General features: G+C 41.2%; 1 protein-coding gene across 1 annotated transcript; it reads left to right on the plus strand.

Moving 5' to 3' along the window:
* Positions 1–17,969: 17,969 nt before the first annotated feature.
* Positions 17,970–25,335, plus strand: si:dkeyp-92c9.2 (uncharacterized protein LOC571482 homolog). The gene is made up of 2 exons (XM_022219427.2): positions 17,970–18,365; positions 19,208–25,335. Exon 2 carries the CDS (start codon positions 19,310–19,312, stop codon positions 20,300–20,302), a length of 993 nt encoding a protein of 330 aa, XP_022075119.1. The 5' UTR covers positions 17,970–18,365; positions 19,208–19,309; the 3' UTR covers positions 20,303–25,335.
* Positions 25,336–27,258: the final 1,923 nt, after the last annotated feature.

Consider the following 27,258-nt stretch of genomic DNA (forward strand, 5'->3'; position numbering starts at 1 on the left):
GGGTCTGAAAACAGAACATTCATGCTGTAATTTTTAATATTTACATGACTCTGGGGCTGCAACTAACACTTATTCTCTTTGGTGATTAATATAATAATTGTTTTCTGCATCAATGGAAAGGCTGTTTCGTCTAAAAAAAGACAAATGTCTTGTTTTGTCTGCGACACAAAGACTTTCAGTTTAATCTCAGCATTTTTTATTCACCAGAGTATTCCTGTTTTTCAGACGTTCTCAGAGGTTTTATGACAGTTTATGAATATTTTATGGACATTTTATAAATGTTTTTCAGACCATGCTCTGAGTTTACTGCCACACAGAGGTAAAGAACTGCTCTCAGCGTCTCAGAGGAGAAAATCTGATGTCTCTGTTATTTATAACGTTAATATGAATGTTTTGGGCTGTTTGTCAGATTTGTGATGAGCATTTTGTGCCACCATAAAACCGTCTCCAGCTGAACGACAGCGAGACAGAAGTGACTGTTTTTGGATTCCATCAGCTGCTGAATGATGCCTGCATTTGTCTCCTCCAGGATCTATTATCGTAACTCTACCTGGTTCTGGCCCGTTGTCTCTGTCTCTTCTGCTCCTAAATGGTCCAAAAAATGGAAAACATCCCACCTGTACCAGCATCCCTGCACAGCCAAATCAGGAGCATCCTGTCTGAGTGATGCAGAAAAACTAGTTCATGCTTTTGTTACTTCCAGACTTCACTATTGTAATTCCTTATTATCGGGTTGTCCAAATAGCTCTCTGGAACATCTTCAGTTGATCCAAAATGCTGCTGCGAGAGTACTGACAGGAGTTAGCAAAAGAGATCATATTTCCCCTATACTTGCTTCTCTTCACTGGCTTCCTGTTAAATCCAGAATAGAATTTAAAATCCTTCTTCTGACATATAAAGCTCTTAATAACCAATCTCCATCATATCTTAAAGATCTGATAGTACCTTATTATCCTAGTAGAACTCTTCGCTCTCAAGCTGCAGGCTTACTTGTTGTTCCTAGAATTTCTAAAAGTAGAATGGGAGGCAGAGCCTTCAGTTATCAGCTCCTCTCCTGTGGAACCTGCTCCCAGTTTGGGTTCTGGAGGCAGACACCCTCTCTATTTTTAAGACCAGGCTTAAAACGTTCCTTTTTGACAGATCTTATAGTTGGGGCTGACTGGGTGACCCACAGGGGTTCGGCTGGAGTCTTCCTCTTGGACGTCCCTTCGTTCTGCCTCTAGTCATGCTGCTATAGGCCTATAGGCTGCTGGGGGACTTCTCTGGATGCACTGAGCCCTTCTCTATCTACCTTTACGTTTAATATATTCTGTTTGAATTTTACTGCCAGCTATATATGTAGTATGTTTATTACCAGAGCCGTACATCATCAGAGTAAACTATGAATCAGTTTACATGTTAGCTTCTACTTTGTATGAATCATCTGTGTGATCATACATGGATCAGATTGTGTGTTTTATGTTCCCTGTTCCCCTCCCCGTCTCTTCCTCTACCTCTCTACCTCTTCTGTCCTTCTGAACCCGCCCGGCCCGCAGACAGATGGCTCCCCCCACATAAAGAGCCGGGTTCAGCTCAAGGTTTTTTTCCCTGTTAAAATGGGGTTTTCTTGCCACTGTCGCCGTTGGGCTGCTCTGGGGGTCAGGCTTGTGGTGATATGATGATATGAGTCCAGTTTATGCTAACATCAGCCAGTGATGCTGATGTTATGAAGTCTTACAGCTGCTGGGATGAAGGACCTGCGATAGCTCCTTCTTCAGGGTGAGTGTCTCAAGCTGCAGAAATAAAATATAGTCTGATTTTTTTTTAAATGCAAAACGGCTGCAGCGCACGTGCACCACGATGTAAATAAACAATGCAGAAAGCAGCGGTGGAGTTTTATTTCTGCACCAAAAAGACTGCTTTAACGGTTATTTTACAGGAGCACATCTGAAAGGAGACAGAATATATGTGATATTAGGAAAAACACCTGCAGCATGTTTAAAGCTCGTTCTCATGGATCATAATTGGCACAAAATTAAAGATAATCAGCAAAAATGTGAGCAGGAAAAAACATTTAGTCACAAAAAGTAAAGCAGGATGAATTAAAGACCAATTTAGTTTAGAAAATGTCCCAAAAAAATCACCTTTTTACCAATTTTCCAGCACCTATAAAGCATTCGATTATTATATAATCATTATTATTAGTAGCAAGTAGTTTGGTGTTACAGACAGCTCAGAAAACCAGTAAATAATCACACTGAAGAGACTGAAACTACATAATTTTGAGCATTACAGTCTAAAGAATTATTTATTTTTATTGCTAATTAATGTCAAAGTCAATTAATCCGCCATCTCATAAGACTAGTGATTTATACTGTAATAAATTAAACTATATGCAGTAATATTGCGGCCAAACAATAAACTGTTTTTGTAGAAATGTTTCCAGTAGAGATAAATTCTAACATTTGGCCGCAAAAGGAGACCTGAAGGTTTACAGTTAGCATCAAAAATTTAAGATAACTTCACATAAATGTAGGTTTATAGTGAACAATTTGCATCTGAAGCACAAACCTGCTGATAATAATAAACTACTGCAGCTCCTCGCTCGTTAGAGGCAAATTCAGAAACAAGATAAAACAATCAGGATGTGTAAGCTAAGCCAGGCTAGACGGCAGCTAAGCTAGCAGCAGCTAGCTAACATTATTTTGACACTAAAGTAGAGCATTTTTTACCTGATATCATGACTAAATATCCGCCATAGTGAAATGTTCCCTTTAAGGTTTGGTCAATTTCCGCCCGAAATTTCTACTGAGATTTACAGAAAGTAAATTGAATGCTGTTCTTGAACTGTTTGGAGTACATGCATGGTTGGGGTCTCATTTGAAAGCTGACAACCTGAATTTTCACCCAGTGCAGTCAGAATTACTCTAGGTGCTACTGGCACAGAGTTATGTATGTTGGAACACACTGAATTAGGATGAATTTTTTTCTCGCCTACATTTTTTCCCTAATAAAACACCTGAAAATCAGTGTGGCAGCACTGCAACAGCTTGAAAACACAATATTGCAAAAGCCTGGGGTCTTACATAGTTCAGGTCAAAATTTCAGAGCAATACTACAAGAAATGAGTGTTTCACACATGTATTTGTACTGATATGCTCCGCCCCTGTCAATGTTGGATACACTCTTTATACACTGTGCACACTCTCTACAGAATGGTATAAATTCCTTTTCACTTCATTTTCCACTTCATTTTCATTCCAAAAACTCATAAAGAACTCAAAAAATCACTTCAGATAGGCTTCAGTGTCGATCACACACACAGATTGAGAGGAATACAGAGAAACAGCAGGTGGAGCCCGGAGCTCACGAATGAAATATCATATAAAGCCGCTGGCAGAGGCGGGATTTATAGGCAAGCCATTCAGCAAGCTCATTGGCTACCAGGCCTGTCAATCTAACGTTTCCTCCGGCGTGATTTGCTGAGAAACAAGTCAATCAAGTGATGTAATCGATATCTGTCAGACTCGGCCATGGTTGGGTAAATCGCCGAAGTAGGCGGAAACGAGTCACCTGATTGGTTGAAGTCCGGTTTGAAGCGGTCGAGAAGCGTTCAGTATCCATTTTGAATCGCGAACAAAGAAAATAGGACCGTGTATGATAAAGTTATAATAGAAAGATGCAGTGAATATGAAACGCACAGCGCCACCACGCGCCGCGTGCACGGAGCCGATCGTTTTCTGGATTTTTTACCTATTTCGAGACATGTTTTGGCCAAAGTATTATACTGGATTGTTTCCTCTGGATGGCTAAGCTTGGGTTCTGGCCGGTTTTTGTGGATTATCTTCTTTTATGACCAGAAACGAGCGTCCAAACTGCGTCGACAGGTGAGCTGTGCACGTTTACTTGACTTGTTGTTTGTTGGATAAATGTGTTTATATTACCCGCTGTGGTAATCACATCTGAAAGTGGTTTATACCGGCGGATTCATGAGAATCTCAGCTTTCTATGTGTGTATAGTGTTTGTATAATCGTGTTTGCAGTGTCCTTCTATTTAAAAAAAAGCGTATACCGATAAAAAAACGGCCCGCCCGCGGGCCGCCGTACTTTAACGGGTTTAATAGCTGCTCTTTAACTTGTTGTCTGCAGACTGGATGAATCAGAGCAGCTGCTTAGTTTTAAAACTCGATTCATCCACTAGAGAGCAGCATCAGTTCATGGCTGCACAGCTGGAGCCTGGAAGTCCTTCATTTATGGTATTAGTGCAGGGGTGTCCAACACGAGGCCCGTGGGCCAAAAGAGGTCCTCCAGAGGGTCCAACATGAGGCCCGTGGACCAAAAGCGGTCCTCCGGAGGGTCCGACATGAGGCCCGTGGACCAAAAGAGGTCCTCCGGAGGGTCCGACATGAGGCCCGTGGGCCAAAAGCGGTCCTCCGGAGGGTCCGACATGAGGCCCGTGGGCCAAAAGCGGTCCTCCGGAGGGTCCGACATGAGGCCCGTGGGCCAAAAGCGGTCCTCCGGAGGGTCCGACATGAGGCCCGTGGACCAAAAGCGGTCCTCCGGAGGGTCCGACATGAGGCCCGTGGACCAAAAGCGGTCCTCCGGAGGGTCCGACATGAGGCCCGTGGACCAAAAGCGGTCCTCCGGAGGGTCCGACATGAGGCCCGTGGACCAAAAGCGGTCCTCCGGAGGGTCCGACATGAGGCCCGTGGACCAAAAGCGGTCCTCCGGAGGGTCCGACATGAGGCCCGTGGACCAAAAGCGGTCCTCCGGAGGGTCCAACATGAGGCCCGTGGGCCAAAAGAGGTCCTCCGGAGGGTCCGACATGAGGCCCGTGGGCCAAAAGCGGTCCTCCGGAGGGTCCGACATGAGGCCCATGGACCAAAAGCGGTCCTCCGGAGGGTCCAACATGAGGCCCGTGGACCAAAAGCGGTCCTCCGGAGGGTCCGACATGAGGCCCGTGGACCAAAAGAGGTCCTCCGGAGGGTCCGACATGAGTCCCGTGGGCCAAAAGCGGTCCTCCAGAGGGTCCAATCCAGTCCTCAAAGTGGAAAAATTCCAGAGAAGACATTAACTGCAGATTGTAAATTAGTAAATCTATAAATTTAAAATCATTTCTAGACCATGACAAGTTGTTTTGATCTTAAAGTAAAATACTAGATTGTTCTTTGTTCTTTTGTCATGTCATGTTTCTTTTGTAATATTTAGGGTCCGAGCACTGACGGTGCTGAAGGACCCCATTGAAACCCTGGGGTTTCTTTTTCTTCTTCTTCACTCTTTTCCCATCTTTTCAAATTCCAGTTTGGCGGCCTAAACATACCCTAAAACATGTGAAATTTTGCATGCACATCAGGACGGCTAAAAATTTGATATTTTATGGGCGTTGCGCATGTGTGGTAAAATGGCTCTATAGCGCCCCCTGCAAAATTGAAAAAGTGGTCATTAGGCCAATTGCCAGGATGTTGCATCTGCAGCTACAATATTTGGTGGGCATATGCAGCACATCAGGACACACGCAAAAGTCAATCACAGCCACGCCCTAAGCCCAACAGGAAGTCGGCCATCTTGAATTAGCTGTAAATTTTTTCTGATTAATAATCATCGGGGATACGGCCGAGAGACCTGAAAGTTGACCAGTATATTCAAGATGACTTCCTGATGAAAAGTTATCAAAATGCTCCCCAAAAGTCTGAAGGCGTGGCCATGGTGACCCCCCAAAATAATGATCCTTCGCCATGAAACAGGAAGTGCTCTATATCTAGCCTGTACATGCTCCCATCTGCCTGAAACTTCACATCTGTCAACACACTCCAATCCTGATCACATCCATGGGTCAATATACGCTCTTGGTCGCAGCACCACCTGGTGGACAAGCGTGGATTCGCTGACCAGCAAGGATGCGAGGACCCGTCCATCGCTGCTGTCTTTTTGTCTCATTTTTTTGTCTTTTTGTGTTTCACTTTTGTCTCACGTGTTTTTTGTCCATTTTTTGTCTTTTTTGTCTCATTTTTGTCTTTTTGTGTTTCCTTTTTGTCTCACTTGTTTTTTTTCCATTTTTTGTCGCTTTATACTTTTTTGTACAATTTTTTGTATGTTATTGTTTTGTTCTATGTCGTGTCTCATTTGTGCCAATTTGTGTCTCATTTTTTAACATTTTGTCTTGTTTTTGTTGCTTTTGTCTTTTTTGTCTGAGTTTTGTCATTTGTCTCATGTTTTTTGTCCTTCTGTGTCTCGTTATTGTAATATTTTGTCTTGTTTTTTTGTTTTTTGCCTTCTTTTGTCTGACTTTTATCGTTTTGATCATCAAGTAAAATACTATATTGTTCAGTTCCAGATAGCTGCGACTGAATGTTTTGTTTCTTTGAATGCAAAGATGAAAATGTCCACGTCAAAAAATACAGCAGGGAGCGAAAAAACAAACAGACAAATATGAAAAAATAACAAGACAATTGTGAAACCAAAGCTCCAGAATAGACAGAAAGAACGGTTTCGCGATGTGACGGCAGACGGGACAAAACCAGCAGATTTAATGGGTTTAAACTGGGACATTTTTGTCTTTAAGGTAAACTTTTTAAATGTAACATGGATGTTAAAGTTAAAATCTCAACAAACCTTTATCTTAATGCACCAAAATGATCTAAAAATCTGATTCTAACCCTAAACATCTCAAAGTCTCACCAACCAGTTCAACCATTAGCAGACGCTCTCCTGTCCTGATGGTTGCTTCAGGGTTAAACCACAGACAGACGTTTGCTGTTGAAGCAGCTGGTTATTATTCCTGCTGCTGGGTGGAAGCCTGGGTGTCCTGAACATCAGGTAATCCAGAGCGCTGGTCTTTAAGGGGCGGATTAGAGCGTCTGGATGCTGCAGACAGACAGATGTGTCATCAGGTGAACCGGTCTGTGGCCTCGATCGCTTTCTGTCGCTGCACATCGCCGGCTTTCTGTCTGCGTCCTCGTTTTTTATTCGCTTCACGGTTCAGCCGCTGCCCTCCTTTCTTCCACTCCCGATGTCTAACATCCTGATTTTCTGCTCTCGTTTTGCTGCCTTTTGTTTCTGAGTAAAAAGGACAGGATGATTTCCAAACTGCTGCACAGAAACCAGTTATATTATTATAAGGATCATTCCAGCACCGGAGGACGTTTTACATCCAATAATCCACATATAAAAGAATAAAGCATGCAGCAGTGTGTAAATGTTCTTATCCTGAGACCAAATCTATAAAAACTAGGAGAAAAGAATGTTTAAAATATGTTAAATACCAAATAAGTCTGGAGTTTTTCTCTTGTCCCCCTGATGACCAAACTGGATCTTTAATAAAACACTTAGAATCTCATTTAAATCTACTTTTATGGTTTTATTTTTTCATTCATGTCTCTGTAATTGTGAGAACATTTTTTAATCAACATAATATTTAAATAATAATTATTATTCATGGAACGTGTCCCACGACATGTTAGCAGAACCTGATGATGACGTTTTAGTCGTTTAATGTTTTATTTTTATTGGTTTATGTCTTGGTTTTGTCATTTTGTGTCTTGTTTTTTTGTTTTGTGTCTCGTTTTTGACATTGTCTCATTGTTGTCATTTTATATCTTATTTTTGTCATTTTGTGTCTCATTTTTGCCGTTTTGTCTCATTTTTGTTGTTTTCTGTATCATTTCTGTGATTTTGTGACTCATTTTTGACATTTGTTGTCTCTTTTCTATCATTTTGTGTCTTGTTTTTGTCTTTTTCTGTCTTGTTTTTGTCATTTCATGTCTTGTTTTTGTCATTTTCAGTGTTGTTTTTGTCCTTTTATGTCTAGTTTTTGTCATTTTTGTCTTGTTTCTGTTGTTTTGTCTCCTTTCTGTCATTTTGTGACTCATTTTTGTAGTTTTGTGTCTTGTTTTTGTTGTTTTCTGTCTTGTTTTTGTCATTTTATGTCTTGTTCTACTCATTTTGTGTCTCACTTTTGTCATTTTATGTCTTGTTTTTGTCATTGTATGTCTTGTTTTGTAGCTTTATGTCTCGTTTTTGTCATTTTCTGTCTTGTTTTTGTCGTTTCCATCCTCCATCAGTGTTCCTACAGAATGTGTAGATCAAATCTATGTCCTCTCTTCTATTTTCCATCTTTTCATCCATTGTCAGCCTTGATTGAACGTCTCTCTCTACCTCATATTATCAGGATCAGACTCATTCTTTGGACTGTTTTCCATCAGTGGTCAGCAGTAACAGCTAGCTAAATATCTAGCTTCTACTGCTGAGAAAAAGATCACATTAGCATGGATTAGAGTAGGGTTAGCAACAACACAGAAACATGGAATAAAGATGAGACAATCAATGCCTATTATTGATCAATATGGAGCAGAAAGATTTGTTTTTCAGACATGTTGAACCCAAACGTCCTCCAGCTCTGGAATGATCCTTAAAGCATCAAATAATAAACGTGTTTAAAGCAAGAAACAGTAAAATGAAAGAAGAGAGGAAGCCCTGCTGCCACGGAGAGCTCGTTTCAGTTTTCATTTCAGTGCATTGACGCTGCTCTTCTTGAAAAATAAATTAAAAAACGACATCAGTGGGAGTGTGACAGAGCAGAGGAAGGTTTGGATGAGGATGAAAGCGTCTGTGACAAGAGCATGAAGAAAGAAATACAGCTGCTGGGCCTCGTTTGGAACAGAAAACAAAACAGTTTGTTTTCCCCACTGCACCAGTCGTCTTCTGCTGCACAATGTGGGACAAGATCACGGTTACGTAACGGATGTAGGTCAAACGAAACGCTACGGAGAGGAAGTCTGAGAGAGGAAACAGATTTTATTCAGCTCTTTGTGGACTGGAACACCGCTAATATGAGAGAAACAAACGTTCAGTTGTTTTATCCACGTTTAATCTGAGGATTTAAAAAATAAAATGTCAAAATGGGGATTAGATGACGGCTCGTGTTCTCCGCCTGCTGCTGTGAGGTGATGTGTGTGTGTGTGTGTGTGTGTGTGTGTGTGTGTGTGTGTGTGTGTGTGTGTGTGTGTGTGTGTGTGTGTGTGTGTGTGTGTGTGTGTGTGTGTCGCTGCAGGAGGTCACCGGTGGACCACAGCGGCTCTTTTCACGGATCAGCTGAGAGTCCTGCAGCTGCTTCACAACAGAGAATAAATGGAGCTCATCGTGCTGTGAGGACAATTATAAATCACCTACAGTAACGTCAGTACATCTAATGAATCCAAAGGTGTACCGGCATGTGATGCATGTTTCAGAGTTACAGGAAGGCTTCAGCACTTCTTTGCTTTTTCCATCGTTTCTGAGCTTCATCAGTCCAGCAGATAGAACCATGACATTTAGGAGGCAAAACACATCTGAGTTCTGGGAAAACTGCAACTGAAAAAGCTGGAAAATCACCAAAAAAAGGCCAGAATTACCACAAAAAGACACAAAATCATCCCAAAAAGAGCCAAAACTACTCTGAAAGGTTCAAATATGCCAGGAAAAACACCCAAAATCACCACAAAAAGTATCAAAATAACCACAAAACAGGTGAAACTGCAAGAAAAACTCATACATTGGTACAAAAAATAATAATAAAAAATTACCCTGAAAGGTTCAAATAATGTCAGGTTGACTCCTGCCAGGCTGAGATAGTACCCTCTCCCTCTTTCTCCGCCCTTCTTTCCTTTGTAGGTTTGGTTCAGCAGGTGATCCTCATCCATGATCATCATCAGCCTGGAGCAGGAGCAGGTGCTCTCTGCCAATCAAGTCCCTTTCTCGACACAATATGGTGTGAGCGAAACCATCTGCAGCTCAACGCCAGTGAGACGAAGGGGCTGATCATCGACTTCTGCAGGAGGAGAACACCTCAGACTGCACCGGTGAACATCCAGGGTTTGGACACTGAGATAGTGGACTCATACAAATACCTGGGTGTTCACCTCAACAACAAACTGGACTGGTCACACAACACAGAGGTCCTGTACAAGAAGGACCAAAGTCGTCTCCACCTGCTGAGGAGACTGAGGTCCTTTGGAGTGTGCAGGACTCTGCTCCGGACATTCTATGACTCTGTGGTAGCGTCTGCTGTTTTCTATGCAGTGGTCTGTTGGGGAGCAGGGAGCTCTGGGAGGGACAGAAAGAGACTGAACAGACTGGTGAGGAGGGCTGGTTCTGTGCTGGACTGTTCCCTGGACTCCATAGAGGAGGTGGGTGAGAGGAGGATGTTGGCAAAGCTACATCCATCAGGGACAACCCCTCTCACCCACTGCATGACACTGTGGAGTCTCTAAGTAGCAATTTCAGTAGGAGACTGAGACACTTAACCTACAACATGGAACGCTATTGCATGTCATTCATTCCATCTGCTATTAGACTTTATAACACCAGCATCACTGGCTGATGGTAACATAAACTGGACTTTATCACATCATCCTTAATCACATAATCTGCACAGTTCCTGCACTATTTGAATGTTTCTGTACTTTACATCACTCCTTAAGCCACTTTTCCATCCTACACTCTTGAACTTACTGTGAATATTACCATGCTTATAATTATATTGTTGTTTATTGTGCTACTGTAACATGGGAAATTTCCCCGGACATGGGGAGTAATAAAGGATTATCTTATCTTATCTTACAATATAATCGAATGCCGCTCACCTCTCGGTCCGGATCGTGGCACTACCAGTAACAGTCGCTGCTCGTTCTCAAGCGGCTTTTGGTCATGCTGGTTGTCCTCTTCTGTTGTGGTTCCACCTGCTCCTGCGGATTTCACTGTCATCTTCAGTTCCTGTGCCGTTCAGTCCTGGAAATCACTCCCCTGTGCTGTTCCTACCACACGTTGTTCCTCCACACTGCAGCATCTCGTCAACCTCCACCTGGAGAACAATCTTCCACCGCTGCTGTGTACCGAGTCCGAGCATCTCATAGTCGTGTTTTGTGAGTTAATTCTAGTTTTGCAGTTACTCGTTAGAGTTTCCTGGCTTTAGTTCTAGCTATCGAGTAAATTTGTGTTGTAGTCTTTCTTGCCCAGGTGTTTCCCTACGTGGGTTAGCTTATTAAAATCCAGTAGTTAATCCTCTTAGCTTGTAGTTGTCGCCAGAGGTTGGCAATCTGTTTTTCTTTTCTGTACTTCCTGTTGTAGTTCACAGGGTTTGAGTTGTAGTTCCTTTGAGAATCTGTAAATAAGTTCTTTATTGCATTCAGATCCTGTCTGTTCATTTCCTGCGCTAGAGCCATTCACAACCTATAACAAATATGCCAGCAAAAATGCAGAGACTTGTCAGAAAAATGGCTAATCGTATTCAGCACAAAATTTGCTAACTTACCCTGAAATGTTCAAATATGCCAAAGAACCACGTGGTTCTTCCACTTCATCAATGATCAGAGTTCTACCTTCATACTGGGAATATTTCCAAAGGCGTACGCCACTTTCTATTTTCACTTTGTTTTGTGCGTACGCAAGCTTTATAAATGAGGCCCCTGGTCTTTATGCTAAGCTAATGCTAAGATAACGCTAACTTCCTGCAAGATGAAGCAAACGACGGCATTTTCCAAAACACTGAACGATTCCTGTAAGAGATTTTTATTTTTTTTATTTTTTTTATTTTGCAGGTCACTTAAAAAAAGTCTGCAAATAACTGTGTGTGTATATATATATATATATATATATATACATATATATATATATATATATATATATATATATATATATGTGTGTGTAAACAACCATAAAATTATTTGATTTTATTTAAATCAGCAAAAATATTATTTCACAGATAACTGCTTTTTAAAAAAGTGACGGAAAAGTATCAATGAACTGGCATTTTTATAGATTTGTTTTGTTCAATTACAGGCAATACTGAGTAAAATCACGTTGAAAAGGATGAAAAATCTGATCAAGTCTAGCATAGCATGGAATAGTGTCATGTAGCGTAGTATAGTGTTGGATAGTCTATTAAATGTGCTATAGTGTGTATATATATTTAATGACCATAAAATTACACTTTTTTATTTTACTGTATTTAAATCAGCCAAGTTTAACTGACTATTATTAAGAGACTAAGGTAAGACACTAACCTGAACCTTCTCCAGGCCAGCAGGACTCTGGACGCCTTTAACTGGATGAATCTGCTGCTAAATTGACCGTCTGGTTTATTTGTGGACACAAAACTCTCCTCTGAACTACTTGGAAGGAAGAAAACAGATTAAGAGCTCAGAGGAGGATCTCCAGACGTTTGTTACGAACCAAACATCACTTCAGCTCCTTCTGCATCTCTTCTTTCTCTTCTTCTCTTTTTTGGGTCCTGAATTTGTCAAATGATGGCATCAAAATTTTAAGCAATATTAAAAACTTTTTGACAAATTTTTTGACAGATTTTTCCTGTTTTGTCAAATTACAGATAATAACTAATATCACACAGAAAAATGTTAATTTAAAGTTTGAAAAAATTAAACAAAATTTTTTTAAAAAACTGACAATGTCCACATCTGAGTCATTAAAAAAAAAACTAATGATTTGTTCTTTTTTTAATAAATTAGCAAATAATTACATTGTTTTTGCTGAGTTGAAATCATCAAAAATATTATTTTAAACAAGGAATAATTATGTATATTTATGATTTAAAATGAAAAATTATTTTTTGGGTTTTTGTTACTGAATAAATTAAATGAACTTTGATTTTTTTTTTCATGCAAAATAAATGACAATGAGCCGAACAAACCCGAACTTCGTGAATCAGGTTTAAAGGCATGTTGTCTGTTTTTGAAAATCTCCAAATTTACTCCATTTGTCAGTCAGAAAAAATTCACCAAATCTGTCCTTAAAATCGTACATTTCGTCCCAATCAATCCTAATTTACACGTGTTGTTTACAAATCCATCAAAAATCAACCGTTTGTATTGACAAGATTCTGTCAAAAAAATAAAATTCTGCTTTATTCAGAGCAACAGAGAAGCTATTAATGACTGAACTATCACTACCGGTTACAAGACAAAAATTCTGGGATGTTTTTCAGTTGAACTGCAGGCAGTGTTTCTACAGAGCAGATTGTAAACAAAATAAAAATGGAAATAATAATTCTATAAAGAGTCCTTTGGTCTGTCCTCCTTCATGATTGTCCTGTTTCCATGGAGCTGCGGGCCTTTACATTATTACACTACTACGTGCTGTATTTGTACGTAGATGAGGGTTTAACGTCTGATTAAAGCTTTAAAATTCACAGAAATCTCTTCTGTTTTCTCGTCCTCTTCCATACAATCCCTCCTGATCTTTATCACTTGTTTAAAACTCGGGTTTCCTGCGATCCGTCCTCTCCAGGGAATCCCAGCGACCAAGAAGCAGCTAAATTTATCCCCCGATTCCCAGAAAAGTCCTGAAGCGTCGGCGGTTCCAGAGAAGCTCTGAGCGTTTGGAACGATGAACTCCAGAACCAGAGGAGGAGGAAGAACGGCGTAAACGAGCTCCTTTATCAGCTCATTTACATACATGTACATAAACATGTTTGTCTGCTCCTTATTTACATACATAAATCCCTGTTTATCTTTCTTCTTGGTGGAAACTCAGAGATGAATAGGAGTTGTAAAAAAAACAACAGCTTTTTAAGTTTTCTAAATATTTGAACACTTTTCTGTTATTTTACAGATAATTAATAAAATCACAGAAAAAAATGTGTTAATTTACATGTTAGCTGTAAAACAGAATAATTTCACCTCAAAAATCTATATTTTTTATAAATATTGATTCCTTTTAAACAACTAGCTGTAAAACAATTTTTACTGCTTATTTATTACTATTTAAATCAGAAATATATTGCTTTCCAGGTATTTATTGACATTTAAATAATCATTTTCTAGATGATCTAAATCCGCAGATGGTGTGGATGTTTTTTTTTTATAAAGGAATAAAGACGTTTGTTTGCAACAAAGCTTTTCATCAAACATGTCCATGAAATCCTTATTTTTATTTTTCCTGTTTTTGTTTTCATTTTTTGTATCTTAATTGTCATTGCACACTTTTCATATACAATGAAATTGCATGAAAATCAAAGTTCATTTGATTTATTCAGTAAAAAAAAAGTTTTTTCATTTTAAATCCTTAATATACATAATTATTCCTTGTTTAAAAAAACAAATTAAAATGGTGTAATTATTTGCTAAATTATTTTTAAAAAGGAACTAATCATTTATTTTTTTTAAAAATGACTTGGATGTGGACATTGTCAATTTTTTGTTTAATTTTTCCAAACTTTAAATTCATATTTTTCTGTGTGATATTAGTTATCTGTAATTTGACAAAAACAGGAAAAATATTTTTATTTAACAGTTATAAAATATAGCTTACAATCCTTAATATTTTAATTACTATGAAAGTTGTGATAAATATCTTAATATTTTTGCAGAGTAGAAAATTCAGTCAAACGTTGAAAAAGGATGAATCATTATTTATAAAAATATAGATTACTGAAGTTGATGTTATTCAGTTTCTGATAGTTTTCTGTTTGGTTTTACAATTAATGTGTATTTTTCTGTGACACCATCTATTATCTGTAATTTGACAAAACAGGAAAAATCTGTCAAAAAGTTTTTAATATTGCTTAAAATTTTGATGCCATCATTTGACAAATTCAGGACCCAAAAAAGAGAAGAAGAGAAAGAAGAGATGCAGAAGGAGCTGAAGTGATGTTTGGTTCGTAACAAACGTCTGGAGATCCTCCTCTGAGCTCTTAATCTGTTTTCTTCCTTCCAAGTAGTTCATCAGAGGAGAGTTTTGTGTCCACAAATAAACCAGACGGTCAATTTAGCAGCAGATTCATCCAGTTAAAGGCGTCCAGAGTCCTGCTGGCCTGGAGAAGGTTCAGGGTTCAAAGGAAAGAAAAACCTTCAGAGCTTCAACAGTTTCTCCTTGAAGGTGTTAAACCATCCATCCATTCTCTATACACCACTTTATCCTCACTAGGGTCATGGGGGGTGCTGGAGTCTATCCCAGCTGACTCGGGTGAAGGCAGGGGACACCCTGGACAGGTCACCAGTCTGTCACAGGGCTACATATACAGACACACAATCACACTCACATTCACACCTACGGACAATTTAGAGTAACCAATTAACCTCAGCATGTTTTTGGACTGTGGGAGGAAGCCGGAGTACCCGGAGAAAACCCACGCATGCACAGGGAGAACATGCAAACTCCATGCAGAAAGATCCCAGGCACAGGCCGGGATTTGAACCGGGGATCTTCTTGCTGCAAGGCTAAAGTGCTAACCACTGCCTCACTGAGCAGCCCGGTGTCAAACCAGGACAAGTAAAATCTATAAATAGTCTCTTAATAATAGTCAGTTAAACTTGACTGATTTAAATAAAGTAAAAAAGTGTAATTTTATGGTTATATATATATATGCACACTATAGCACATTTAGTCCACTATCCTATTTAATGTAGCATTTTGAGATTTTGCTGTTATTATATTTATTATTATTAGAAGTACTAGTGGCAGTAGTAGTATTTTAAGGACTGAAAATTGTAAGCAATTTTATCGGCAATATTTTATGAGATATTTAACACAGATTTTTTTTCACAGATTTTTAATTACAGGCAATAGCTAATATCAGAAAAAAGTATTAATTTATACATAAATGTAAAAAAAAAATTAAAAAACAACCAAAAATTGTAAAACGTCATATTTTTAAATAATGATTCATCCAATTAACTGTTCAAAATTACAAAATTATTAATGAATGAATTAAATATCATTAATATGAATTATCACTTAATTTATTGTTACAAAATTACACAATTTTCGGCTGTATTTAACTGTATCTTTATATATTTATTGTCATATATGTAATAATTATAATATTAAGGCATGAAAATTGTAAGTAATATTTTAAAACTTTTTTCAGATTTTTCCTGTTTTGTCAAATTACAGATAATAAATATTACAAAAAAGTATTAATTTACAAGAAAAAAATGTCTACATCAAAGTATTTTTTCATAAATGGTAGTCTGCTTTTAATATTTTACCAAATACCTTTTTACTGTATTTAAATCAACAGATGTATTATTTTCTGATATTTATTTTAGTTATTAAAGAATAATTATGTATGTTAAGGATTTAAAATTAAAAATAATTGAATTTTATTTTGAACTGTTAATTTGCAGATTTTTCCTGTTTTCTTTAACTAAATATAATATCCACTACCACAACAAACGTCTTAATTTACATCATTAAAAATAAAAATAAACACATTTAAAAACAGGACAAAAATGAAAAACAGAAATAATTTGCTTTTTACAATTTGTGTACATTCAATAAAACTTTTACATATTTTTTTCCATGAATCGTTGCTGCCAAATTCACACTATTTTTAACTTCTTTTTTCCCAGTGTATTGAAGGCTGCAGATGCACATTAGTTATTAATAAAAGCATCTTAATCCATTAATTCTGAAAACATTAATCAGTCACCAGAGAGTCCGACCAATCAGAGAGCTTTTTATTGGCTTATTACTGATCTAGAAGGCTTTAAACGACTTAGAAGAAGTTTCACAACCTGCTGGCTGAAGGACAAATATTACACAAGAAGCTGCTGCATTTAAAGCTCCACATCCAGGAGACGTTCTCTGAGGTTCTGTCCTCAGACCAACCTGTGATCCTCTTATGGTCCACAGCTCCATGACCCACATCAGGACGACTCACGGTTACATAAGAAGAGCCGAGCCGCTTTATCTCCGTAACCTCCACGAAACCCCCAGCAAACATCCAGGAAACCTCCAGCAAACATCCAGGAAACCTCCAGCAAACCTCCAGCAAACATCCAGGAAACCTTCATGAAACCTCCAGCAAACATCCAGAAAACTTCCAGGAAACCTCTAGCAAACCTTCATGAAACCTTCAGCAAACATCCAGAAAACCTCCAGCAAACATCCAGAAAACCTCCAGCAAACATCCAGAAAACCTTCAGCAAACATCCAGAAAACCTCCAGCAAACATCCAGAAAACCTTCAGCAAACATCCAGAAAACCTCCAGCAAACATCCAGAAAACTTCCAGGAAACCTCCAGCAAACCTTTTTGAAACCTCCAGTAAACCTTCAAACAACCTTCAGAAAACCTCCACCATAAATACAGAAAAGATAAAACGACAAAATGACAAACATAAAACATAAAACAACAAACCCATCATCACCAGGTTCTGCTAACATGTTGTGGGACGTGTTACATGAATAATAGTTATTATTTAAGGTAGTGTCTACAGATACGGACCCGTACCCGTAGCCTGTGGGCTACGGATACGGCACTTTCCATTTGCCAGACAGATACGGACCCGTACGCGAGTCTCGCGAGTCAAGAAGCTGCTAACCACTGCAAACTGTTGAAAGGTAAGCAAAGGTTAAGGTTAGGGTTAGTGTTAGGGTCAGGTTTAGGGTCCGTACCTGTAGTACCGATGCTACGGGTCCGTACCGCTAGCGTCTACCGGGAGTCACGTGACCAGATCTCGCTTATCTGATTGGCAAATGGCAAGTGCCGGATCCGTAGTCCACAGGCTACGGGTACGGGTCCGTACCTCTAGCAACAACCATTATTTAAGATACTGATTTAAAAATGTTGAATGCAGTAAAATATGGTGACTGTCCACCAGATTTATAAATACTATATGTTAAAATAAGTAGAAATGTTAAATATATATATATATACATACAATACAAATTTATAAACAGGTAAATGTATAATATGTGAAAATACTAACAGGTAAAATGAGTGGAATATTAATGGTGTGTGTGTTCTATGTATGTCTTTTTATATGTGTGTGTATGTGTTTTTATTTCATATGTGTGTGTTTTTATTTGTGTGTGTTCTGCCTCTCTCTTTTTGTGTGTTTGTTTTTATCTGTGCGTGTTGATGTTTGTATGTTTTTATGTGTGTTTCTCGCTCTGTGTGTGTGTGTGTGTGTGTGTGTGTGTGTGTGTGTGTGTGTGTGTGTGTGTGTGTTAGGAGGAGTCTGTCGGTGCCTCCCCCTCCTCTCCGTTACTGATCCAGATCTCGCTCTGAGGTCGCACCGATCTCCGGTCATTAGGAGGCTGCAGCTCTCCGCGTGCGGACCGAGAGCTGCTGCTGCTGCTGCACCGGAGACCAGCACCGGGAAGCGGGAGGAGACGTTAGAGGAGACTTTTACGCGCGCAGAGGACGGAATGCATCGGAAGGACTCCGACCGACTGAAAGTTTGTTGTTCACCGTTTACCGACATGGAGCCGCAGAGAGAGAGAGACGGTCGGTAAGAACGGAGGCGGCGGAGAGTCGGTGAAGGTCCGGGGAGCACCGGAGGATGACACCGGCAGCCCGGCGGCATCTTTAACGGACTCTCTGCTCCTGATCCCCCGTTCATCTGAAACACAAACACAGAACCGGACCGTGAAAATCTCCGGTCCTCCGGTGAGCGGCTGTCCGGTTTGTTCATGTAACCCTCCTTCCTGCAGGTCAAAATCTTTCGTTTTATGTTTTCACAGTGAAAACTTCCACATTTTCAACATTTTTGGGTGAAAAAAATGTTAAAAAAATGTTTCTTGTTTCATTCAGAAAAAAAATCAAACAAATTTTGTTTGATTTTTATGTGAATGTTCTTAAAGAAAATATTTAAGTTTTACCGATAAATATGTAATCACTTTAGATATTTTTAGGGTTTTGGAGGAGTTTCACTCATTTTTCGAGAATATTAACAATTTTTAAATATATTTTTCTTGCGAAATTTGGGGGATTTTTTTTTATTTTTTTTTTTAAAGGCTTATAAGGGAAACTTTGAAGGATTTTTTTTCATGAAGGTTTTGCAAATTCTGAGAAATGTGGGCAATTTTTTGCTGAACTTTTATATTTTTTTCAGACAAGGGAACATTGTTTTTGGTGCCGTAAATGAAGACAACAGGAGGGTTAATCAGTGATAAAGTCTGAGCCTCAGACTCATTAAACATCTGAACTTTAATTAAGTAGAATAAAGAGAAGAATCCTTTAAACAGATCAGACTGTTCTGCTGATTAACCCTTAGAACCAGGAATGTTCTCCTCCAGAACGTCACAACAAACTGTCTTCATGAGCTTCTCCTGTTTCACCAGATTTTCTCCCTCAGCTCTACGTTGACTCTTTACTCTCTATTTTATGATGTTCAAACACAAACTCTGACCTTCCCCTTTCTGCAGATCAGAGTTGTTTTATCTCCTGTATGTAAAGTTGAGTTATTTTTGGACGTTCTCCTGATGAATCTCTTCTTCTTCTATCTCCAGCTCCCCTCCTGCTGCTCTCCTCATCATGCTTTCCTGCTGAGTCTCTGCATCTTGTGGATATTATTAATTCAGACTCTGTGGGTGTGATCCGTGGAGCTCATCATGGGGACCGTCCTGTCGCTGTCCCCCGGCTCCCGTAAGTCCGGCTACTACGAGCACCGGCCCGGCTCGCTCAGCCACTACCCCAGCCTCAGCAGCCGCTCCCTCAACAGCCAGAAGGACCGCGGCCTGAAGAGAGGACAGTCCATCTTCCTGCCGGCGCTCACCTGGAAGCGACTGGTGGCTTCCACCAAGAAGAAGGGCAACTCCAAGAAGGTCCCCGGCGGCCCGGTGGCCCTCGGAGATCCTCTGAACAACAACAACAGCATCAACATCTACCAGAAGGACCCGGTGCTGCACCTCAACCGGGAGAACGTGAAGAAGTCGCTGTCATGTGCCAACCTGTCCAGCTACGAGGGCCCAGCGGGTCTGGGTCTGGGTCTGGGCTACGGTCTGGGGATGGGTCAGGGTCACGGCTTCAGCTACAGTAAATCCCAGCAGCTGTCCTCGGTGAAGAAGGTTCCTCAGGGGACGGCGAGCTCGTCTCCGAAGAGGGTGATCGTCCAGGCGTCCACCAGCGAGCTGCTGCGCTGTCTGGGGGAGTTCCTGTGCTGCCGCTGCTACCGGCTGAAGCACCTTTCCCCGGCCGACCCGGTGCTGTGGCTACGGGCCGTGGATCGATCGCTGCTGCTGCAGGGCTGGCAGGACCAGGCCTTCGTCACGCCGGCCAACGTGGTCTTCGTCTACATGCTGTGCCGAGACGTGGTGGATGGAGACCTGGTGGCGTCGGAGCACGAGCTGCAGGCAATCCTGCTCACCTGCCTCTACCTGTCCTACTCCTACATGGGCAACGAGATCTCCTACCCGCTCAAGCCCTTCCTGGTGGAGGCGGGTAAGGAGGCCTTCTGGGACCGCTGCCTAGCCATCATCGACGCCACCAGCGCCAAGATGCTGCGGATCAACGCCGACCCGCACTTCTTCACTCAAGTGTTTGCCGAGCTGAAGAGCGAAGGCGGCTGCGGGCCTCAGGACTACAGCCGGGTTCTGGACCGGTGAGAGGAGTCCTGGACGCATGCCTTTTTCTAACACAAACACTCGTCCGTCTCGTACGGAATCCCCTTGTCCTGCTGTGATATGGAAAGACTTCTGGAGACTTATTTAATCATCCCGTCTGTGTTTGTTGCCATCGTCCCTCCATCCACAGAACGGCCGGCTAACCGGTGGGGACTGTGAAAGGATTTTATTCGTAATATATTAAGGTTCCTCATGTTGAACAAAGAAACCACATGGAGCAAATTGTGTGCGGACATAACACGAGATTTCTGGAGATTTTAGCATTTTCAACTGTGTTTGTTGCCATCATTCTTCAATCCGCAAAGGCTGGCTAAAGATCAATTCATGCTTTTGACATCTGTATGCACAGATTAGTGTAGTCTTTGAAAGTGGTTTTTGACACAAAAAACACACAGCACGGGGTTCCTGGAGATTTCAGAGCTTGTCGCTGTGTTTGGGCTCTGTTGATCGAAAGCATTTCAAAATGTAAACACCTCTAAGGTCCAGCAGCAGCTACTTTAACTACAGCTCTTTAAACGAGGACCCATGAAGGGGTGAACATCTGAGAATCTCCTGGTAGTTGTCTTCGTTTTCTTGGACGTTCATGGAGGGTTTTGTGGATTTGGTTTGCATCACATGGATGCAGAAAGCATGAGTTGTTCTTAGCAGGGGTTGTTTTTGTGACCAGTTAACTCCAACTGGGAACCATTTGGTCCACCTGTCCCAGTGACTGCTCCCAGTGGTCCCAGCTGCTCCTCTGCATCTGACAGACAGAGATCCCAGCAGCTTCGTTCTTCTCTGGATGGGATTAAACATGAAGCTGTATTTCGCTGGATGTTGAGCTCTGACTGAGGGGAACAGTTGACGGTTCAGTCCTGCTGTGTTTTCAGACCAGCTGCTGCTTTTTGTCTTCACCTGTCAGAGTGTTTGTTTAATCTGGAGGTAGAACCTGGTCCTGGTCTCCTCTGATGGACGTCTGCCAGGTCATCAGCTGTTTACTCCGTCCTTTGTTCGCTGCTTCTTGTTGACGGAGCGCCTTCAGTATTAATGAGATTAGCAGATTACTGCAGCCCCTCCCAACCTCTGCCCCCCTCTAATCCCAGCCGGACCGCTGCTGTAAACACACACATGTGTACAAACACACGCGTGTGTACAAGCACACGGCTCCCGGTCCGAGAGGGAAGCGCTGCAGGACGAATGCTGCCGCCGGTTTGTTGTTTCTGAGTTTGTCCCAGTTTCTCGCCTGCTCTGCGGTTAAATTATTCCCTGAATGAAGCGTCGGCGTTTTACGCTCCAGCAGCTTTAATCTCCACTGAGCTGAAATGTTCGTGTTTAAGGTGGATCACAGATGAGCCCAAAGTTCATCAATGTGACTTTTATTAGTCAAAGCGTCTGGATTTCAGCTCCCTGGACGTCCCAAAGTTCAGTTTGAGGCTGCAGGAGGTCACTTCAGGTCATCACACTGAGGTCAGATGATCAGCAGACCCTCAAACAGTTTAACACCAAATTAGAGCCGCTTTCAGGCCATAAAACCACTAAACTCTGCCTGGATTCTTGTATTACAGATTTTATTTTTCTTTTATCGCTTCTCCCCGTTTAAAATCCAACAACAGCTGTTTTTATCATGTGTTTATGCACAGTTTGAAAGATCGCATTAGAAAACTAAATGTAAACAGACTTTTATTTATTTTTTGCCAAAAAGTGTTTACACTCGCTGAAGCAGTTTTTGACTTTTAAAAAACACCTTCAGCTCCTTTTCATGACATTTTTTGTAGTATTTCAAGCGTTTGCTTCAACTTTGCTGTTTAATAAGAAGCAGCTGATGCTGGCCTCTTTTTGCTGTAATTTTAACAAACTCTGGGCTCCAAAAAGGAAAATTAGCGGAAATAATGCAAACATTAGTAGAAAATGAGTTTTTCTGCTTTTGTGGATGCTGGTGGTTCTGGCCGAGTTTATAACCGAAAATCTGTAAAGTAGAAATATTGATCACATTTTCACCATTACGACAGTTTCTGGACTAATATTAGACATGCAGTTCTGTCAGAAAACTCAACCAAATCTGATATTTTATGAATGTCAGTTGATCCTACATGACTCAATTAAAAATATCATAAAAAATGAATTGTTTGCTCCAACCAGATTCCATAAAATGACAAAAATCAGACCAGAAAAGACAAAAACAAGACAAAATATTACAAAAACGACACACAAACAACAAACATGAGACAAAGAAATTACAAAGCGACAAAAAATGGACACAAACGAGACAAAAAATGAAAAAACTTAGAATCAAAATGACAAAAATAGTAAAAAAAACGACAAAAAACACAAAACGACAAAGACGATGCACAAAACCGCAAATAAAGCGAAACAGAAAATGACAAAAATAAGACTAAAACACAACCGAGTCGCGAAGGAAACACAAACGACAAAAACAAGAGACAAACGACACAAGTCAGACCACAAAAAGGGCAAAAACCAACAAAAACATGACAAAATATTATAAAAACAAGGCACAAAACGACAAAAGATGAGACAAATAACACAAGCGGGACAAAAATGAAACACGAAACAACAAAAGTCAGACAAAAATTAAGAGAAAAACCAACAAAATATGACCAAAACGAGCAGCTGTGAAGCCAACAGTGACTCGGCTGCGATCGAGAATCACGTGATTAAAATTCAGGGACTTTTAGGGGAAACTAATCCAGAATATAGAATATTTCTATTATGTGGATCTGCAGGGAGACATTCTGAGTCTCCTTCATTTGTATCCAGAGAGCTGCAGGACTTTGTAAAGCAGAGAAATATGAACCAACAGAGGATTAATGTGATTGCGTTGATGTTCCTGCAGGTTTGTGTTCGATGCGTCCGTCCAGAAGACGTGACCTTCATGTGCTGCCGTACATATTCTCTCCTGAGCTAATCCAGTCTAATCCTCAATCAAATAGAGCGACCCGGCTCAGGATGGAAACATGGAGGAGAAATAAGCAAACGGTCGGGAATCCGATGAGATTTGGTGCAACGCTTCGATTACCGCTCAGATCCAACAAACCGAGGCCTTTCCATCTCCCTGAGCCTCCGTGAGCTCACAGCAGCGATTCATTCTGTCCACCGGCGGACGTCTCAGCCGTCCCTCCGCCTCGGACAAGGACGCCTGTGTCTCGGCCGCCGCCTCCCTCCTCTTTCCCCACATTTCCACACACTCAGCTGTTGTTTGCTGCCCGCTTCATTAGATTTGACACCCCACACCCGGCAGCCATTGTCAGGCCGAGGGAGGGCAGAATGGGGCCGTTTGTTGGCACCGGCTTGGTCGAATGTAGGTCAGAGTTAAGGGCAGCATCTGCAGACCTGGACGTTAATTCAATCTGAAGACACGGGACACGGCGTTCCAGACACCAGCAGAAAACTCTTCATCACGTTTAGGTCCAGATGAGCAGTTTGTCCAGAATCTTGGTCAGAAAAACGGGCACATCTGTCCGATCAGCTGGATCTGTCCTCCTCCAGTGTTACAAGTCAATTAGCTCGCTTCTAATGCTGCTCATCCAATCAGAGCTCTAGAAACCAACTGCATGTTTAACCCTCCTGTTGTCCTCATTTATGGCATCAAAAAATATTGTTTCCTTGTCTGAAAAAATCCCTCCAAAAATTCCACAAATTTCTGAAAATTTGCAAAACCTTCAGGAAGAAATAATTCCTTAAAAGTTCTATTTTAAAAAAATCCCCCAAATTTTGCAAGACAATTCTTGTAAATATTTTCAAAAAATTAATAAAAATCCTAAAATTTCTAAAGTGATTTCATAAATATCAGTAAAACTTCTAATATTTTCTTTAAGAACATTCACATAAAAATCAACCAGAATCCAGTGAAATTTGTTGGATTTTGGTTGATTTTTATGTGAATGTTCTCAAGAAACATTTTTAACATTTCTTTTTTTTCCACCAAAAAATGTTCAAAGATTTCCCAAAATGTTGAAAATTGTGGACATCAGAAGCTTTACTGTGAAAATATTTACTTTTTCCACATTTTCAAACTTTAAAACGGGTCAGTTTGACCTGCAGGACGACATGACGGTTAAAAGAGGACGAACGTTTTTGCTCTCTGGACTGCCGAACCTTCAGGGAACGTTATTTGTTGGCACCGGCTTGGTCGAATGTAGGTCAGAGTTAAGGGCAGCATCTGCAGACCTGGACGTTAATTCAATCTGAAGACACGGGACACGGCGTGCCAGACACCAGGAGAAGACTCTTCCTCACGTTTGTTCATTAAAGTCTGAAGTTTGGTCAGAAAACGGGCACATCTGTCCAATCAGCTGGATCCGTCCTCCTCCAGTGCTACGAGCCAATTAACTCGCCTCTAATCAGAGCTCTCAAAAACCGACTAGATGTTTAAAAGAGGACGAACGTTTTTGCTTTTCTGTGGATGAACCTTCAGGGAACGTTATAACTTTGCTGTTCTTACTTTCAACCAGCTCCATGATTCAGACTCTAGCGGACCTCCATCGCCTGTCTTCTGCTCAACCATGAATGTATGATTTAGTGTTAGGAACCCTCACAGGAAACACTGATGGGACTATTTTCAGCTGCGGATGGATACACACTGGACATTAGAGTTAAGGAACCTGTGTTTTTAATTGGTTGAACTGGTTTTTGTTGGCACTAAGAAGCAAACAGAAGCATCGCCGCTCGTTTCCACGGCTCTGTGAGTTGTGTTATTCAGGAAGCTGCTGTAGGTCGGTGTGAGATTTAAAAGACGCACCGTAGACCGACGATGTAAATATGTGGCCGTCACAAAAAGACCGAAAACCAGGGGTGTCAAACTCATCTTATTTAGTCCATGCTAGTTCCACATCCAGTCCAGTCTGATCTCCAGTAAAACCAGTAAAACCACAGCAGAATACCTGTAAATAACCACAACTCCTAATGATTCCTTTGTTTTACTGCAGAAATGTTCACATTTAAGGAATTATCTTTTTACATTCATCCTCAGTTTATCATTTTCCACATTACAACTTCCAGATCACAGAGTGTCTACAAAGGAAACAACATTTAGTCACCTGGAACTGGATCACAACCACAAAGAAGACAAAAAAAGACAGAAAACAAGACAAAATATTACAAAAATGAGACCACAAAGCGACAAATATGAGACAAACGACACGAAACAATACAACAAAAAGATAAAAATTGGACAAAAAGTTAGAAAGTGACAAAACAATGAACAAATGACACAAGCATTACAAAAAATTACAAAACAGAAACAACACGATAAAAATAGACAAACAACACAGCGAGACAAAGAATATCGCACAAATGACCAAAACAAGAAACAAAACGAATAAAGCGAAACACAAAATGACAAAATAAGACAAAAAAGACAAGCAAGACAAAATACTAGAAAAGCGCAAACAAACAACAAAAGAGGAGGCAAACGACACAAATAAAACTAAACGAGACAAAAAATTAGACAAAAAGTTACAAAGCGACAAAAAATGGACAAACGACAAAAATGAGACAAAAGGAAACACGATATGACAAAAGATGAGACAGAATATAGAGAAAACCCAACAAAAACAAGACAAAATCTTACAAAAATAAGACACAAAACAACAAAAATTAGACAAACAAAACAAAACGAGGCAAAAAATTAGACAAAAAAGTGACAAAAGTGAGAAACAGAATGACAAAAATGAGACACAAATCAAACAAAAAATGACAATAATATGAATAAAACCCTAAACAGGACAGTATGGAACACAAAACGACCAAAAATGAGACAACATGTGTCAAAACTGAGAAACAAAATGCCAAAAGAACAAAAACAATCCAGTATTTTACTGCATGATCAGAACAACTTGTCATGGTCTAGAAAATGATTCTAAATTTATAGTTTTACTAATTTACAATCTGCAGTTAATGTCTTCTCTGGAATTTTTACACTTTGAGGGCCGGATTGGACCCTCTGGAGGACCACTTTTGGACCACGGACCTCATGTTGGACCCTCTGGAGGACCGCTTTTGGTCCACGGGCCTCATGTTGGACCCTCTGGAGGACCGCTTTTGGTCCACGGGCCTCATGTTGGACCCTCTGGAGGACCGCTTTTGGTCCACGGGCCTCATGTTGGACCCTCTGGAGGACCGCTTTTGGTCCACGGGCCTCATGTTGGACCCTCTGGAGGACCGCTTTTGGTCCACGGGCCTCATGTTGGACCCTCTGGAGGTCCACTTTTGGTCCACGGGCCTCATGTTGGACCCTCTGGAGGACCGCTTTTGGTCCACGGGCCTCATGTTGGACCCTCTGGAGGACCGCTTTTGGTCCACGGGCCTCATGTCGGACCCTCTGGAGGACCGCTTTTGGTCCACGGGCCTCATGTCGGACCCTCTGGAGGACCGCTTTTGGTCCACGGGCCTCATGTCGGACCCTCTGGAGGACCGCTTTTGGTCCACGGGCCTCATGTGGACCCTCTGGAGGACCGCTTTTGGCCCACGGGCCTCATGTCGGACCCTCTGGAGGACCGCTTTTGGCCCACGGGCCTCATGTCGGACCCTCTGGAGGACCGCTTTTGGCCCACGGGCCTCATGTCGGACCCTCTGGAGGACCGCTTTTGGCCCACGGGCCTCATGTCGGACCCTCTGGAGGACCGCTTTTGGCCCACGGGCCTCATGTCGGACCCTCTGGAGGACCGCTTTTGGTCCACGGGCCTCATGTCGGACCCTCTGGAGGACCGCTTTTGGTCCACGGGCCTCATGTCGGACCCTCTGGAGGACCGCTTTTGGTCCACGGGCCTCATGTCGGACCCTCTGGAGGACCGCTTTTGGTCCACGGGCCTCATGTCGGACCCTCTGGAGGACCGCTTTTGGTCCACGGGCCTCATGTTTGACACCCCTGCTGTAGAAAACGAACCAACAGAAGTAGAGTTGCTGTCGTAGATGCATGTCAGCAGGTAGACTGTAGAGAT

The sequence above is a fragment of the Acanthochromis polyacanthus genome, chromosome 11 (genome assembly GCF_021347895.1).
Source record: "Acanthochromis polyacanthus isolate Apoly-LR-REF ecotype Palm Island chromosome 11, KAUST_Apoly_ChrSc, whole genome shotgun sequence".
NCBI classification, from domain to species: domain Eukaryota; kingdom Metazoa; phylum Chordata; class Actinopteri; family Pomacentridae; genus Acanthochromis; species Acanthochromis polyacanthus.

What these genes read in the sequence shown, in the direction of transcription:
- si:dkeyp-92c9.2 (XM_022219427.2), top strand. Translation starts at nt 19,310, where the DNA reads ATGGGGACCGTCCTGTCGCTGTCCCCCGGCTCCCGTAAGTCCGGCTAC.